This window comes from Ambystoma mexicanum, chromosome 10, assembly GCF_040938575.1.
Source record: "Ambystoma mexicanum isolate Mex_15411 chromosome 10, UKY_AmexF1_1, whole genome shotgun sequence".
Taxonomy (NCBI): Eukaryota; Metazoa; Chordata; class Amphibia; order Caudata; family Ambystomatidae; genus Ambystoma; species Ambystoma mexicanum.
Window position 1 is genome coordinate 677,847,663 of NC_090932.1, and position 13,119 is coordinate 677,860,781.

Genomic DNA, 13,119 nt, shown 5'->3' on the forward strand with positions numbered 1-13,119 from the left:
CAGATTCAGCGGAGCCGAGGCCCCGGGATGCCCTAAATGCAAAGAACCTCAAGCATGGATGACACACATGTTTTGGGGATGCCCTATCATAAAGACCTTCTATGCACAAATCAAAGCCAAGGCGGCAGAGGCGGTCGTCACCCTGGAGGTGCACACGCCAAAAGCATGTATCCTCGGTAGATATCCTAGAAACAAGAACAACAGACCATTAAACAGACTAAAAGACTTAATGTATATACTTTCAAAAAGACGCATCACCATTAACTGGAAGTGCCCTCAGGCCCTGTGTTTATCAACGTGGTGGGACCTTCGCAAGTGGATGAATGCCGAAACGGCTGCCTGGGAGATGGCTCAGAGCCAACAAAGACAGGACACCTCGGAGGATCTACTCCAATGGGTGGCACTAACAGTGACGTTGTTTAGCCCTAAGGAAAATGGCTCCTCAGGCGGCGACACAAATGACTCACAATGATCACAGAGATGAAACTGGTGGTGTAGAACGTTATGGTCCGGACAGTTGGGAAAGTGGGAGGGCGGGGAGGGTGTTATCGTATCGTTAAGTAACCATGCTTTTGAAATGTTGTAAACAATAAAAACAAATAAAAAAAAATCTTTGCTAGGTTTGATCTGAGTTATCATTCTTATGCAGATGATACTCAAATTTATGTTAAACTAAAATCTCCATCTGAAGCCATTGATCGAATTCTGTCTTGTGCCAATGCAATACAAATCTGATGTTTGAGGGATTTGGTTGGAGCTTACTTTCAAAGACCGGGGTTATTGTTTTCAGTCCAAAAAACCCATTGATCAGTTTTCATGCCACAGTTCCCTGCATGGCCATCTTTGATGTTCCAACCTCTTTTGCTGGTAAAGTAAAAAATCTAGGTTGCAAATGGCAGGCAACCTTGGGGTGTAACGCTCATGTTACATAAGTTGTAAGATCTGTTTACTATCAGCTTAGGTTACTACCCCTTATTTCTGAATGGGACCGTGCTGGGGTTGTGGTGGCAATAGTCAATTCCAGACTGGATTACAGCAAATCAGCGGTTGCATGTGCAAAAATGAAGTGAGTTCAGGACTTTGTGTCTAAATATTTAAATGTATTCATGGCATAGCACCCAGTTATTTGGCTTCCGAAATCAGCCCCTTTCATTCCTCCCGTTCTGTGTTGTTCTTAGTTGCTCCTTCAGGAAACAAACATCTGTACCTAGATGCAGGTCACTGCTTGGTTTAGTGAGGATGTGCGCGTTATACATTTCAATATCAAATCAATCGCAGAGAAAGCATAGCTATTTGGGGCAATACAACTATAAACTCTGAGGAGGTGAGAGGCAAACAGGTACCCCAAGAGAGAACGATAAAGGGAGGTGCTGAGAAGAAGTTAGGACAGTAGGAGGAGTGATGAGAAGTGTCGAGTGCGTTGTAGGAGGGATCAGAGGGCAATGCCCCTGGGATCAAGAACCTAGAGAAGGGAGCTGCTCAGCAAAAGGGTAAGTCCCTGAGCCCTTCTCTGAGTTCTTTGACTACACAACCTGAGCTGTAGAGGTACAGCCACTACCTCAATCTCCTGGAGGATTTCAACCTCTTCCCCAACCAGTGGCATGTTGACCACTGTGGCCCTGATCACCGTACTCAATCGACAGGGATTTGGGAAACCTGCAAAACCCGGCAACCGATGGACATTTGGAATAGACTTTGTACTGTGTGTTAATATTCACTAAGTGACAGTATCTGGAGAATCACAATTATACGTTTCCCCTCTTCCACACACCCTCACTTTCATGAACTGCGAACTTTTAGTCGGGTGTGTGAGGCTTGAACACCCAAGATTATGCAAAAGAGGGTTCCTGCTGAAGCAGGCTGATTTTAGTTTGATTATTGGTACCCTTCCCACTTTGAGTTATTACAAACACTTGCCTGGCAGAATTGCGGTAATAAAATCCTTTTTTCGACATTGACCTTGTTAATTTCTTTTATTCTCTACTTGGGTCACCTTGCGATATAAGTTATTTAGTGAGCCTTTAGTTCTTATGTTGTCCTAAGGCTACTTTTAAACATTGTGAGGAAAGATGAAACGATGAGGTGGAAACTGGTGAGTTGTCAAAGGAGGTTACATGATATTCTGAGTAGGTTGATTGTTTAGTACTTGTGCTATGATGAGGCTGCTCCAAGGCACTGTGGGGAGCAAAAGTGGGCCGGGGAGAGGAGTATATACATAATATGTATAGTCGATTGCTTGTAATACGCACACCATAAACAAAATCATCTGATTACTGCCAATGTACAGAGTTTCGGGCTCAAAGTTTTTAAGCTGTACAAGCACTGTTTCAGTTGCTCATATTTAGCTTAAGGATGCTATAAGGTGGAAATGACAAGGAGACAAAAGGTTTTCTTTGCCTCTTTTGCATCGCAACCGAAGTAAAGTCACAATTAATGTCTGCAGACAAATAATCAGGAGGCTTTCCAAGTATAAAATGTACTAATACAATTTTAAGGGGATAGTCCTAAGCCATGGCTAAACCTGTAGCAACAGCCATTTATTGGAAAAACATTGCAAATAATATGTTTGAACGTTTTTAATAAGTGACTGATTCCTTAGATGGTCCCTGTACTGATTTGTCTGTTTAGTGGCAAATGCTGATTCCAAGAAGCCAATTTATAACTCTTGTTCTGAATCTCTGAACATTTTATGACAAACCAACTCTCAAAACCAGTTTTGAAGTTCATGGTTGCAGTTTAATTGTACTGAACAGATCCAAACTGAGGCAGACATGCGGATTTGAATGAAATATGCACTTTTCCCTTGTGTTTGCCCATACATTTCTAAAGTATCAGTTTTGTTAAAATTATGTCTTCCTCATACACAAGATGCAACAATATAAACAATACATTTCACTTATATTTAAGATAGTAATAAAAATAAGGTCAGTCTGCCATTGTGCTTCTTTGGCCAAGTTCACGCTGAAGGTGCAGAAATGAAACTTTATACATATTTTGAAGTAGTTCAAGTAAAAGGACGCAGCATCCACATAGTGTTTCCATAGACCATCTAGAAATAACTTATGGACTTCTTTGGAGACCTTAATGCATAATAAAACACAAATATGTGCTTGCTGGACAGAGGCTAGGAATTCAGCTGCAGCAGTTTTGTCCAGGAACCCCAAATCGAAGAACAAACTCATGTACTTCATAAAGAGAGTCCAAAAGGGTTTGATCAAGCCATAGAACAAAACAAGAACCTATTGCAACCAAGTGTATAATTGACAGGGAATTTGGGTTCAGAAAATATATCTTCTTTGTATATGTAGTTCAAATTTCTGTAAACAGTCAGGCCCTCTGCATGTGTCACATGGCAAGAAAGCAATGTTGTGCAAGATGGTTGCTATTTTATTTTGTTCAGTCCTTTTCCCATCAGACAGGCAAACACTGTCATAACCATCTTCGGTTTTACTTCCACCAGGTCATCAGGAAGTGCATATATCCGTGCGCCAATCTTTCGAGCAATTGAAATGGCGTATCTGTGGGGAGGAAAAAGAAGTTGACCAAAGCATTTATACCTGCTTTGCAAAAGCCTGTTATTCACAGTTTATTAATACATGTATTTGTTTTCCTATGACACCAGAAGTATGTACATACAAGTGCAAGCTTTTTCAAAAGACTCATACAATTGCTGCTCATCTAAAGTTGTTTTGGCAAGCTTGGACACCAAAATAGCCTTTGACAGAGTAGAGTGGGATAATATTTAAAAATAATAATACTAATGTCACATTTTTGTATGATGCTTCATTCTGGAATCCCCCCTCTTTTAAGCCCTATACCAATGGAATTGGTGTCGTTTTTGCCCAATGTAATGGTACTCAATTTATCAACTTTGGAAAGCTGAAGAGCTGTGTTGGGCCTGTCAGGATTCTAATTGATGTCCTACCAGAGTTTGAACCGGTGTCCTGTTTTCAAAGGCATTGCTAAGCTTGCTGAGCTATGTAATAGAGATTTTGTATGGCACTATATTCTGTACAGATCCCAAACCTAGCTAGAATTATAAATAACGATACAAAGCAGCCATTTTATATGGATAAAGAAACCAGATAAGTGAGGCCACTTCCATCAATGTAAATGTCAATATTCTTGAAACCCTTTAAACCGCCAATCAGGTAATACAGAGAGGTTAAGGGATTTACATATCAATGTTTCGGGCAGAATTTTCATCATACACAGATGACTAATGTTATCAAGATTTACCAAGCTAATGGCAAGACCTGCATAGAATTATATGATTACATTTAAGACAAATATGAATATACAGACGGTTTAGAAAGATAAGGTGGTGACAAGAAAGACTCCACTACATCTATGAGATACCAACATGTCCAACTAAGTACTCCCACTTTTATAAAGGAAACTATCTCAAGTTATCTAATCAGCTTTAAACAAAAGCTGATAAAATGAGATTACTTCTTCTTGATCTAATTGATTGGGTAACCAGCGTAATTACTATGATTCCATGAAATATTTTGAAAATATTTTTATGCCGCTTCATAGAATGATCCTAAATGCAATTGATTCTTTCCTACCATCTATAACAACTAAATATATTTGCCATTGAGGTAATCCAAGAGTTTATTGGAAAACGCTGTGTAAACCTATGGTGGACGGACTGGGCACTGCCAAAGTAAGTTATACTATTAGGCACTGATTCTGAAACACTAACAAGTGTTTATTAATTCACTGCCTGAGAGCAATGGAATCCAAATATAAGTCAATGACTGGCCCAGCAGAGGTACAGGGCTATTTTTTCAATGTACTAACCAGAGGTATATAGAAAAGTAAAGACACCATTTTTCAGAAGAGAATTTGCTTGATGTCTGTAGGCGCTTTCCTGTCTCTCAGAGAGGAGTGTTTACCCCAATAAAACATGAGTTTATGTTGCCAAGAATGGGGTGCAGTCTTAACAAAGCAAGTGGAAGATTGCTCCCTTTATTACCAATTTAGTGTCTTCACTTCCCAATGTGCCCTTGCCAACTAGTCCTAATGCAACCAATCGCAACAGAAATGTCCCCTTACCATAATCGCTATAGAAACCCCTATGCATGCATTTAGTATTGCCATACCATAATGTAAATATTAACAGAATTTTACCAAACATGTCAACAGGCAATTGCCCCCAAATTTGCTTGTATTGGAATTAGAACGGTAAATTGCTCAGCTTTATAAACAGTGGGAAGTACTTGGATGGTGTGGTACTTGGATAACTGCCCTGAAATCTCCTAGGACTAGAGTAAGAATAATACATTAACCATCTCTAAAATTGGGAGTTTGGGCAATTCTTTTAACTTTGAAAGTATAGTGTGGACATATTAGATGCATATCAACATTATTGCTTGCAGAAGTCTCTATCGATATTAAGGTGTTGGAAGATATCTAATAAGAAGACTATGGCCTAAAATCAAGAAACAAAGTTACCCAAACTCCAGTACTAGTGTTCACGATGAGAACACACCTGTACATCAAAGGAACGCTTCCAATTATTTTAGCTAAGAAGCAGCAGTCTAAGCCCACTAAATAGGAGCTGCCTACGAAAAAGTGACTGCGTGAATAACGTGATTATCAATAGTCAGTAAAGTTAAAACATTGGGGTGCCTATTGAGGCATCACTCAAATCAGATGCACGAGTTGCTGACGTGACTAAGAACATTCATTATTATCTCCGGCTTATATGCCGGATAAAACCTTTTATTTCTACAGCCAATTGTATTACCCTAATTAGGGCTCTAGTCTTACTGAGACTGGATTATTGTAATGCACTCCTTATAGGAGCAAGTAAGGGGTGCATTAGAGGATTACAGATCTTGCAGAATGATGCAGTGAAAGTAACAGAAAATGTATCAAAGTTGGAACATATCTCGCAGCACAGGAGAGACCTTCATTGGCTCCCTGTGGAAGCAAGAATTGAGTTTAATACCAATGTTTTAACTCACAAATGTTTTTTCGGAGATGCACCAACATACCTGAAAGAGCATATTAATGTACAAACTTCAGTTAGAAATACACGATCTAAAGACACTATGCGACTGCAATGGCCTAGACCCCATTGGGTGAAAGGGAAAGAAAGCTCTTACCCTGTTAAAGCTGCGTTGGCTTGGAACAAGCTCCTGATAAACTTGCGATGCGAAAGAAACCTACCTATGTTTAAAAAAGCTATGAAAACTATTATTTTCTCGTAAATCGTTCCCTTTTTGAGTTTCTCGGTCTAGTTACCGGTCATCTGCCTGGAAGCTGTTCTCTGCGCCCTGATGCCCACGGGCTTTGGTGCGTAAGAAATAGACAAATAAATAAACTGGAGACTCAATTTAATCATTGTAGTACAGCGGTATTCAAACCTTTTCATACCAAACACCCCCTTGAGTACAGATATCATTTCTGCCCCTCCACCCACCTAGGGGTTGGACGCCCCTACGGGGCCGAAGAATGTCCAAGGGGGGAAGGTTCTTTAAAATATAAGCAGATTGTCTACTGCTTATATATTTTTTTTTAATCAAAAACAGTCATCTTTATCCCTTTTTAAAGAGTCTGGAGACCCCTCCTCCCTGGACATCCCCCAGGCTCTCCTAGGGCGGCCATCCCACAAGTATGAAGACCGCAGTTCTAGTACAGCACAGAGACTCTGAAATATAACTCGAATACTTTATGCAAACAGGTTTGCCTTCTTAGACCTATTAACCCATCATTCCGCAAACTTACTTAGCATTATTCAGCTTGTCCAGATCAGAAAGATTTTCTCTTTTGACCATCTCTGGATGAATTGCCTTTGGTGCAATGGCATCTATTAAATCCAGCACCGGCAAACTGGTGCTAATGAACTTATCCTAAAGAAAAAGAAACAGTAACATTTTCAATAATATCAATAAACATTTCTTAATTAAAATGTACATATCTTGAGACCAATTGCTTTTGTTATATTTACTGGAGCATTTATTCTATTGTGTATTTCAATGTATTCAGAGCATTGAAAATATATTCTCAACGACAAAGAAATATTTGTTGAAAAATATACACAACTTTTAAATATTTGGAGGGAGAAGGTAAAAAACAATCTTTAAAAATAGTCTTATGCCAAAAATGTATATGAGTTGATGACAACAATTAATTAGTTGCGTTTCAGCCCTAGAAGACACAAGGATCAAAGCTAGAATGCCCTACAATTCGCACAAATCAATGAATCCACAGAAGAACAGACTGTTATGTTCTGTGGTATTTGCAAAGCATAGGTTTATAATTTATATGACCACTTTACAAAGACTTATCTGGGTGAGCAAGAGTGTGGTGTGTGAAGTGTGGGGTTTCCTCAGTGTCCACTCACCTCCGAGGCAATGAAGCAGCTGGTCTTGTAATCTTCCACAACACCAAAGAGTGATTTGCCAGTCTGGGCATGAGTGGTGGGGATGTTTGAGTGTCTGAAGGTGAAGCACATTAAGTTGTGAGAAGAATCGATTCAACTCAGGAACGTGTCCACTCTGGGTGGTCGATTTTGTAAAATTCCACAACACACTAGTGTGATTTTTCTGTGCAGTTTTTTGTGCAGCAGGGTTGGACTGGGACAACATTATATTTGGTTGTGCAAATGTTGGTCCATATTCACAAATCACAATCTTTTACTTGTTGGTTACAAACTGTATTCGTATATGAGGGCCCATTTGAATGGAATGAGTGTATTTTGAAGAACACTGTTCCAGTAATATTGATCAAAACTTCCAGCTGGAGAGTTTATTGCAGTATCGAATTGGTCCTCATTAATCAAAAGAATTGACCCACATTCCCAAGTGGGCCAGCCCTGTAGGCAGAGGCGTTGCTAGGGGGGGGGGCTGAGGGGGCTATAGCTCCTGGTCTTTTGGTTGTAAACCCGGATAGGTCAGCAGCTACAGCCAAAAGGGTTGCTAGCCCCTAGTCCCGAAAGCCCCGACATTAGCTTAGCCCCGGATCTCTTCCAGATCTAGCAACACCCCTGCCTGTAGGGACTGCCTGTTGGCCAGTTAAGACAGTTTAATCCACCAAAACAGTTCGTTTTTTTTACCTTTCTCGACTCCAGAGTGAAATTCTCAGTGGAGGCTGTCAGAAACCCGAGGGTATTCTCACTTCTACTCCCTTTGGATCCTCTATGCAGGTGGCCAGGGAAAGACCATCTCTTTTGGATCCTATCCCTGGGGGTGGACAAGCAAGGGAGAATCACCTAGATACAGGGTCCTAAGGGAATGGAAGTGGGATACCCATGGGTGAGACACAGTATTCCATATCTTCCTTTGCAAAAAGAACCCAGATAACAGAGAAGGTTATGGGATACTATTCATCTAGTCCCATGATCTTTGAGAAGGGTAGGAACCAGCATTACACCAGACAGGTTAAACAAAGGAAGAGGAAGGATAGAGATAAGATACGCAAGAATACATCTCAGTATCCCTATTCTCCTCAGGATAGTCACCCTGATCTTTCCCTGACCTTTATGGGTAGTTATAAATGTGTTTCACTTCTCCCCCCCCCTTTAAAATTTATGACAATACTGAGACAAAGAAGAAGCAACTAGGAGCAATGAAAATTACCTCCATTACCTATTGAAGTACTGGGACGAAGAAGAGGCCTGAAGTCAGGCATGTCCACCAATTCACTTAATTATGGCCAGGCAAGGCAAACCCTTAACCACCACCTGTATCCTCTTAGCCCAACACAGGTGTATAAAAGCTGTGGCTACAGGCAGAACAGAGAGCAGGAGCATAGGTTGGATTCAGAGCAGGAGCAAGGGTCTGAATCAGAGCGGAAGCCGAAGGAGAGGAGACGCCGAGACTCCAGCACGCCAGAGGAAACCCTTGGGGTCCCACTGGACTGTGAATACGGGTCGGAGATCCCACCCATGGGGAGGCGAGCAGCAGATGCTGCATGAAGGCCGAGGCAAAGCTCTATACTTTAGCTGGAAAAGAGAAGTGCTTGGCAATTTGCTTCTTCCTCTCAAGGGATCACCAAAGCAAAAAGGAGCTGTCGGAGGAGCTGCCGAGACTAGGTGAGTGTTGGGGACACTTATAATACCCAGGGTGTGCAAAGGAGGCAGTACAGATAATAGCGGTTAATGCAATATGACAGACCGAGTGAAGGTAACGTCCTGCATTGAATGAAACAGATTACGTTACTTCTATTGAATACCAAACTGAATTAAATATACTGAATCAAATTAAATAATTAAAAACAACATATTACAATGAATGAAAAGGACCACGTTGCTCATCTTGAAGACTGTATTGAATAACACGTGAAAATAACTTATTTTTAATACCATATTCACAGACCAAAAGCCACATTCATTGCAAAAGCTACATTTATTGAACCCTATATGGAATACAGCAAGCAAGATGACGTTTATTTGAATACCGAACTGAAAGGCAGAAGCCAAGAGATATGTAATTGATTGGAAGCAACATAGATAACAAACTGAACTATTTACCTGAATGAAATGGTATTAGATGAACCATTGTTGATGAACATTGAAGTAGAAATCAAAAGGAAGCTAAACTGTAGGAGCGATACAAATATGTTAGAATTGTGAAGCTTTAATAAACTAGCCATTAAGTCTAATATTGAACTTTGAAGGAAACCTGAAAGTTTCTGGTTGCGTGACCTGTAATGGGTGAACCGTGTGGTCTGAAACTGCGCCTTGGCCAGAGAACTCCTTTATGTTAACAAGGAAGCTTTCTGAGGTGAAAGCAGGAAAACAACTCTTGATAACCATCAGACTTGGGGAAGGGAACCCTGAGTTGTGTAAGTCCAGTTGAAAGACTAAAAGCTTCAAGATTTTTCCTTTTGATATCGACATTAAGCTTGGGGAAGGGAACCCTGAGTGTTGGTGTACTGAAACTGGGTTGAACTTGGGGAAGGGCACACTAACTTTTATAAAAATGTATTTCCTCTTATATTCAAAGGAGGAGAAATTGAACTTTGTGGTGAACTTAATGACATTTGGGAGAGAAGGCTGACGAGTAAGCAAGAGCTGGAAGTGGTTCGAACTTTGTTTGGAACACTATTTGAGTTATGGTTGATGTCCCTACCCATATTTTTTGTATTAGTTGTGAGGGCAAGTACAGGATTTAGACAGACAGATGTTTATGTTGAACTTACTGACACTGACGTTCCTTAGTTTCTTTAGGTAGGGAAATCCCACCTCAGTATAGTGCAAGTTAGGCCTTAATCCATCCTGACTTTTATTTAAAAAAAACATGGTTCAACTCTGAATCTGTTTTATGTGTCTCCTTCCATGATGCTAACCTCATAAGGCCTATTCTCTCTGAGTGGTCTGGTTTTGCCATCTTCTATTAAACAAATTTGTGTTTTGTCATTGTTGGCGTTTCTTTTTATGTTGGGCTTGTTCTCCGTTGGAATATGCAACTTTTAAAGGCAATGTAGGGATATTCGTCAGTGTGGGCTTAGTTAGTGTTGGGTTTGCAAACTTAAACAATAGCATGTGAATTTCTTTTAGAATACATACAGGTTCGGAGGGCGAAGGTTATCAGTAAGACGGAGGATCGCAGATTATCTGTTTAGTGTCAGTTTCCTTTGGATTTTTTTCCTTAAAAGGTGGCTGGTATTTTGCTGCCTTTATTATAGATGAGGAGTAGAGAAACTGTTTTAAGATCTACCAGAATTGAGGAAAGAAAAGGAAATTGTTTTGCAGCCTCAACTAGAATGTGCGTGTGCTCTATAGCACGTGTGTCTCTGCTGGTGCCCCTTCTTGGCCTAATGGGTTGTGGGTTTGCCTGTGCAAAATGTGTTTGGGGTGGACTTTGTTCATACAATTGTTTGCCGGTGTTGTGTGATGTGGACTTGGTGAATGCATATGTGTGTCGGTGTGTATGGACTGGTAGAATGTAGACCCTAGAAGTCATGTTTGGAGTTTGGTTAGTATGTCAGTAAGCCTTTCAGGAATTTCATGTGCCCTTATTGGCTCTATTCTCAGTACTTGTAATGGAAATGCATCTTGTGTAGTGCACAACTGCCTGTTCGACAGCCTCTTGATGAATAATGTATTTGGTAACACTTTACCTTAATCTATTTACCAGAGTAACCATACTCCATTGTCTTCCTCTGCGTTGTTTATGATTCTCCATGTATTATAGTTGTGAAATCACCAATCAAGGAAGTAGGGAAATCACTGTTGCAAGGACTGTTATGTTTCACAGCCAAAGGATATGATGAAGTGTTTTAGGTTTTGACTTCTATATCCATGCTATTTACGTCTTCAACTTCAACATAACCAAAATGCTGCGGCCTTGGATATATCACATTACATTTATCTTGGGAGATATGCATTGGCTTCCAATTAATGAGTTAGCACAATAATATGACAGCCTCCTTCTTCATCACATGTCAAGCATTAATATTCTGTCCAGTTTCTCAGATTTACAGCTGGTAATTTACAAAATGTTATCTTTTTACACATTCTAAAGTAGTGCCCAGGAAACCAGCTTTTTTCCTGAGCTTTATGAAGTTCAATCCTAGCTTGAACATAGCAGAGCACAGAATAAAAAGAGAGGCATACAAAGAGCTGAGCAAAGAGGAAAGGTGAGGAATGATTTTTGGATCTCACTCCTCACGTATTTACATATATTTAAAGACTGCATGTAATTTCAAAAACAACTGAAGACACCCCCTCCCCCCCGCACCCGAAGTATACGACACAACTCCCAGTCAAGTTGCAGGAAACCCCGAAATGGCTTTGCAGTGCTCTATCCATTCAATTTCCTTAACAAAACATCCACATAATTGAAAGTATTAAAACGAATTTGAAGACCTATTTGAAGGGAATACTCCCAATCCCCATTTTACAAGCAAGCTCCGGTCCATGGTGCTCTGAGAAAACACTATGAGGTCCTGCATAGAGATACTCATGTTTCTCCTCAGATGAGGTTTCCATGTGTGCTGGTGTTGCTTTCAAATTATGAGTGTGCCTTCCTTGGATTATTGGACTATAGTTATACAAAGATTGCATACTCCGAGTGCTGAATAGTCTTCCAATTAGCAAATTGTATCTCAGCCACAGCAACAGATCCTAGTGAACACATTGAAGACTGCAGGGTGTGTAAGGAAGGCATGGTATCAAACAGTAAGACAAACATAAGTGATCACAGGTCAAGGGTGTTTATTGAATTTCAATTGGGTTTGAAAAACGTCCATCTAATCCTAAATCTAAAGATGGGAGCAAGCTATGACCAACAAATAATATTAACGCAGTCCTAGTCCGCTCTGTCAAAATAAAATGGCCTATACTAATAAACCTATTGCCAATCCTTACTTCTAAATACAAATAGTGTGCGAAACAATGTTATGCAAAAGGTAAGTGTTCAAGAAATATGTCAGGATATTCAAACCATTGGCTTCCCTTCCCCACATTTTCAGTATGAGACAAGGCAGCACACTCTCTGGCTTCTCTAGCACACTCTCTGGCTTCTCTAGCACGAGGATGCAGTTCAAAACTTCAACATCAGGGCCTTCTGTCCCAAAGTCTCTTTGCCATTCAACATCTCTTATTTCAGAGGGCCTGATGCAACATGACAAACATTAAAGTTCTTTCTTCTTAGGATTTCACATATGCAACTTCTCGGGTGATTTACTGTGCACCCTGGGTCCCTTTCAGCTGGGCTCAGACCCACTTTAACACAGAACCTTCAATTGGTCTCACTCTGCCGGGCTCGGACCAAATGTATGTACTTTTCTAAACTTTCTCTACTTCATCAAAATTGAAGACTTTTCGACTGTCCGCTGGATTTTTCTTGACCCATCCCAGGACCACTTCTATATACAATTGCTTTTCTTGATATAAACTTTTTCTCACTTTCACTTTTGCCACTTCTCAGCTGAATACCATACAGAGACCTTCGATTGAGCACCCACACAGTGCGGGACCACTCTGTCGAAGGTATTGTATCTTGCTTTTTAAATTTCAGTCACTCATCAGCAGTTCAACTTTACTTGCGTCTCTTATGACATGCGTTTTAACAATTTTCTTTCCAGCGCTCGCCATCCAATGTTGCTGCTTCCAACGTTGACTTCAACAAAGGCCGGTCTTTTATCGGTCTCCCCAACTCA

At 40.5% G+C, this 13,119-nt stretch overlaps 1 protein-coding gene across 3 annotated transcripts in view; it reads right to left on the bottom strand.

The window, feature by feature from the left end:
• Window positions 1–2,714: 2,714 nt before the first annotated feature.
• PLS1 (plastin 1) overlaps window positions 2,715–13,119 on the bottom strand; it is a 697,248-nt gene continuing 686,843 nt past the window's right edge. For 2 of the 3 annotated variants that reach the window (XM_069618269.1, XM_069618267.1), the window contains exons 15-16: window positions 6,739–6,863; window positions 3,242–3,518 (exon numbers count right to left, since the gene is read on the bottom strand). In XM_069618269.1, coding sequence (XP_069474370.1) covers window positions 3,383–3,518; window positions 6,739–6,863 — 261 coding nt within the window. In that variant the 3' untranslated portion in view covers window positions 3,242–3,382. Of the gene's footprint in view, window positions 3,519–6,738; window positions 6,864–13,119 lie in introns of all 3 variants that reach the window. The other variant, XM_069618268.1, reaches the window with a different exon arrangement.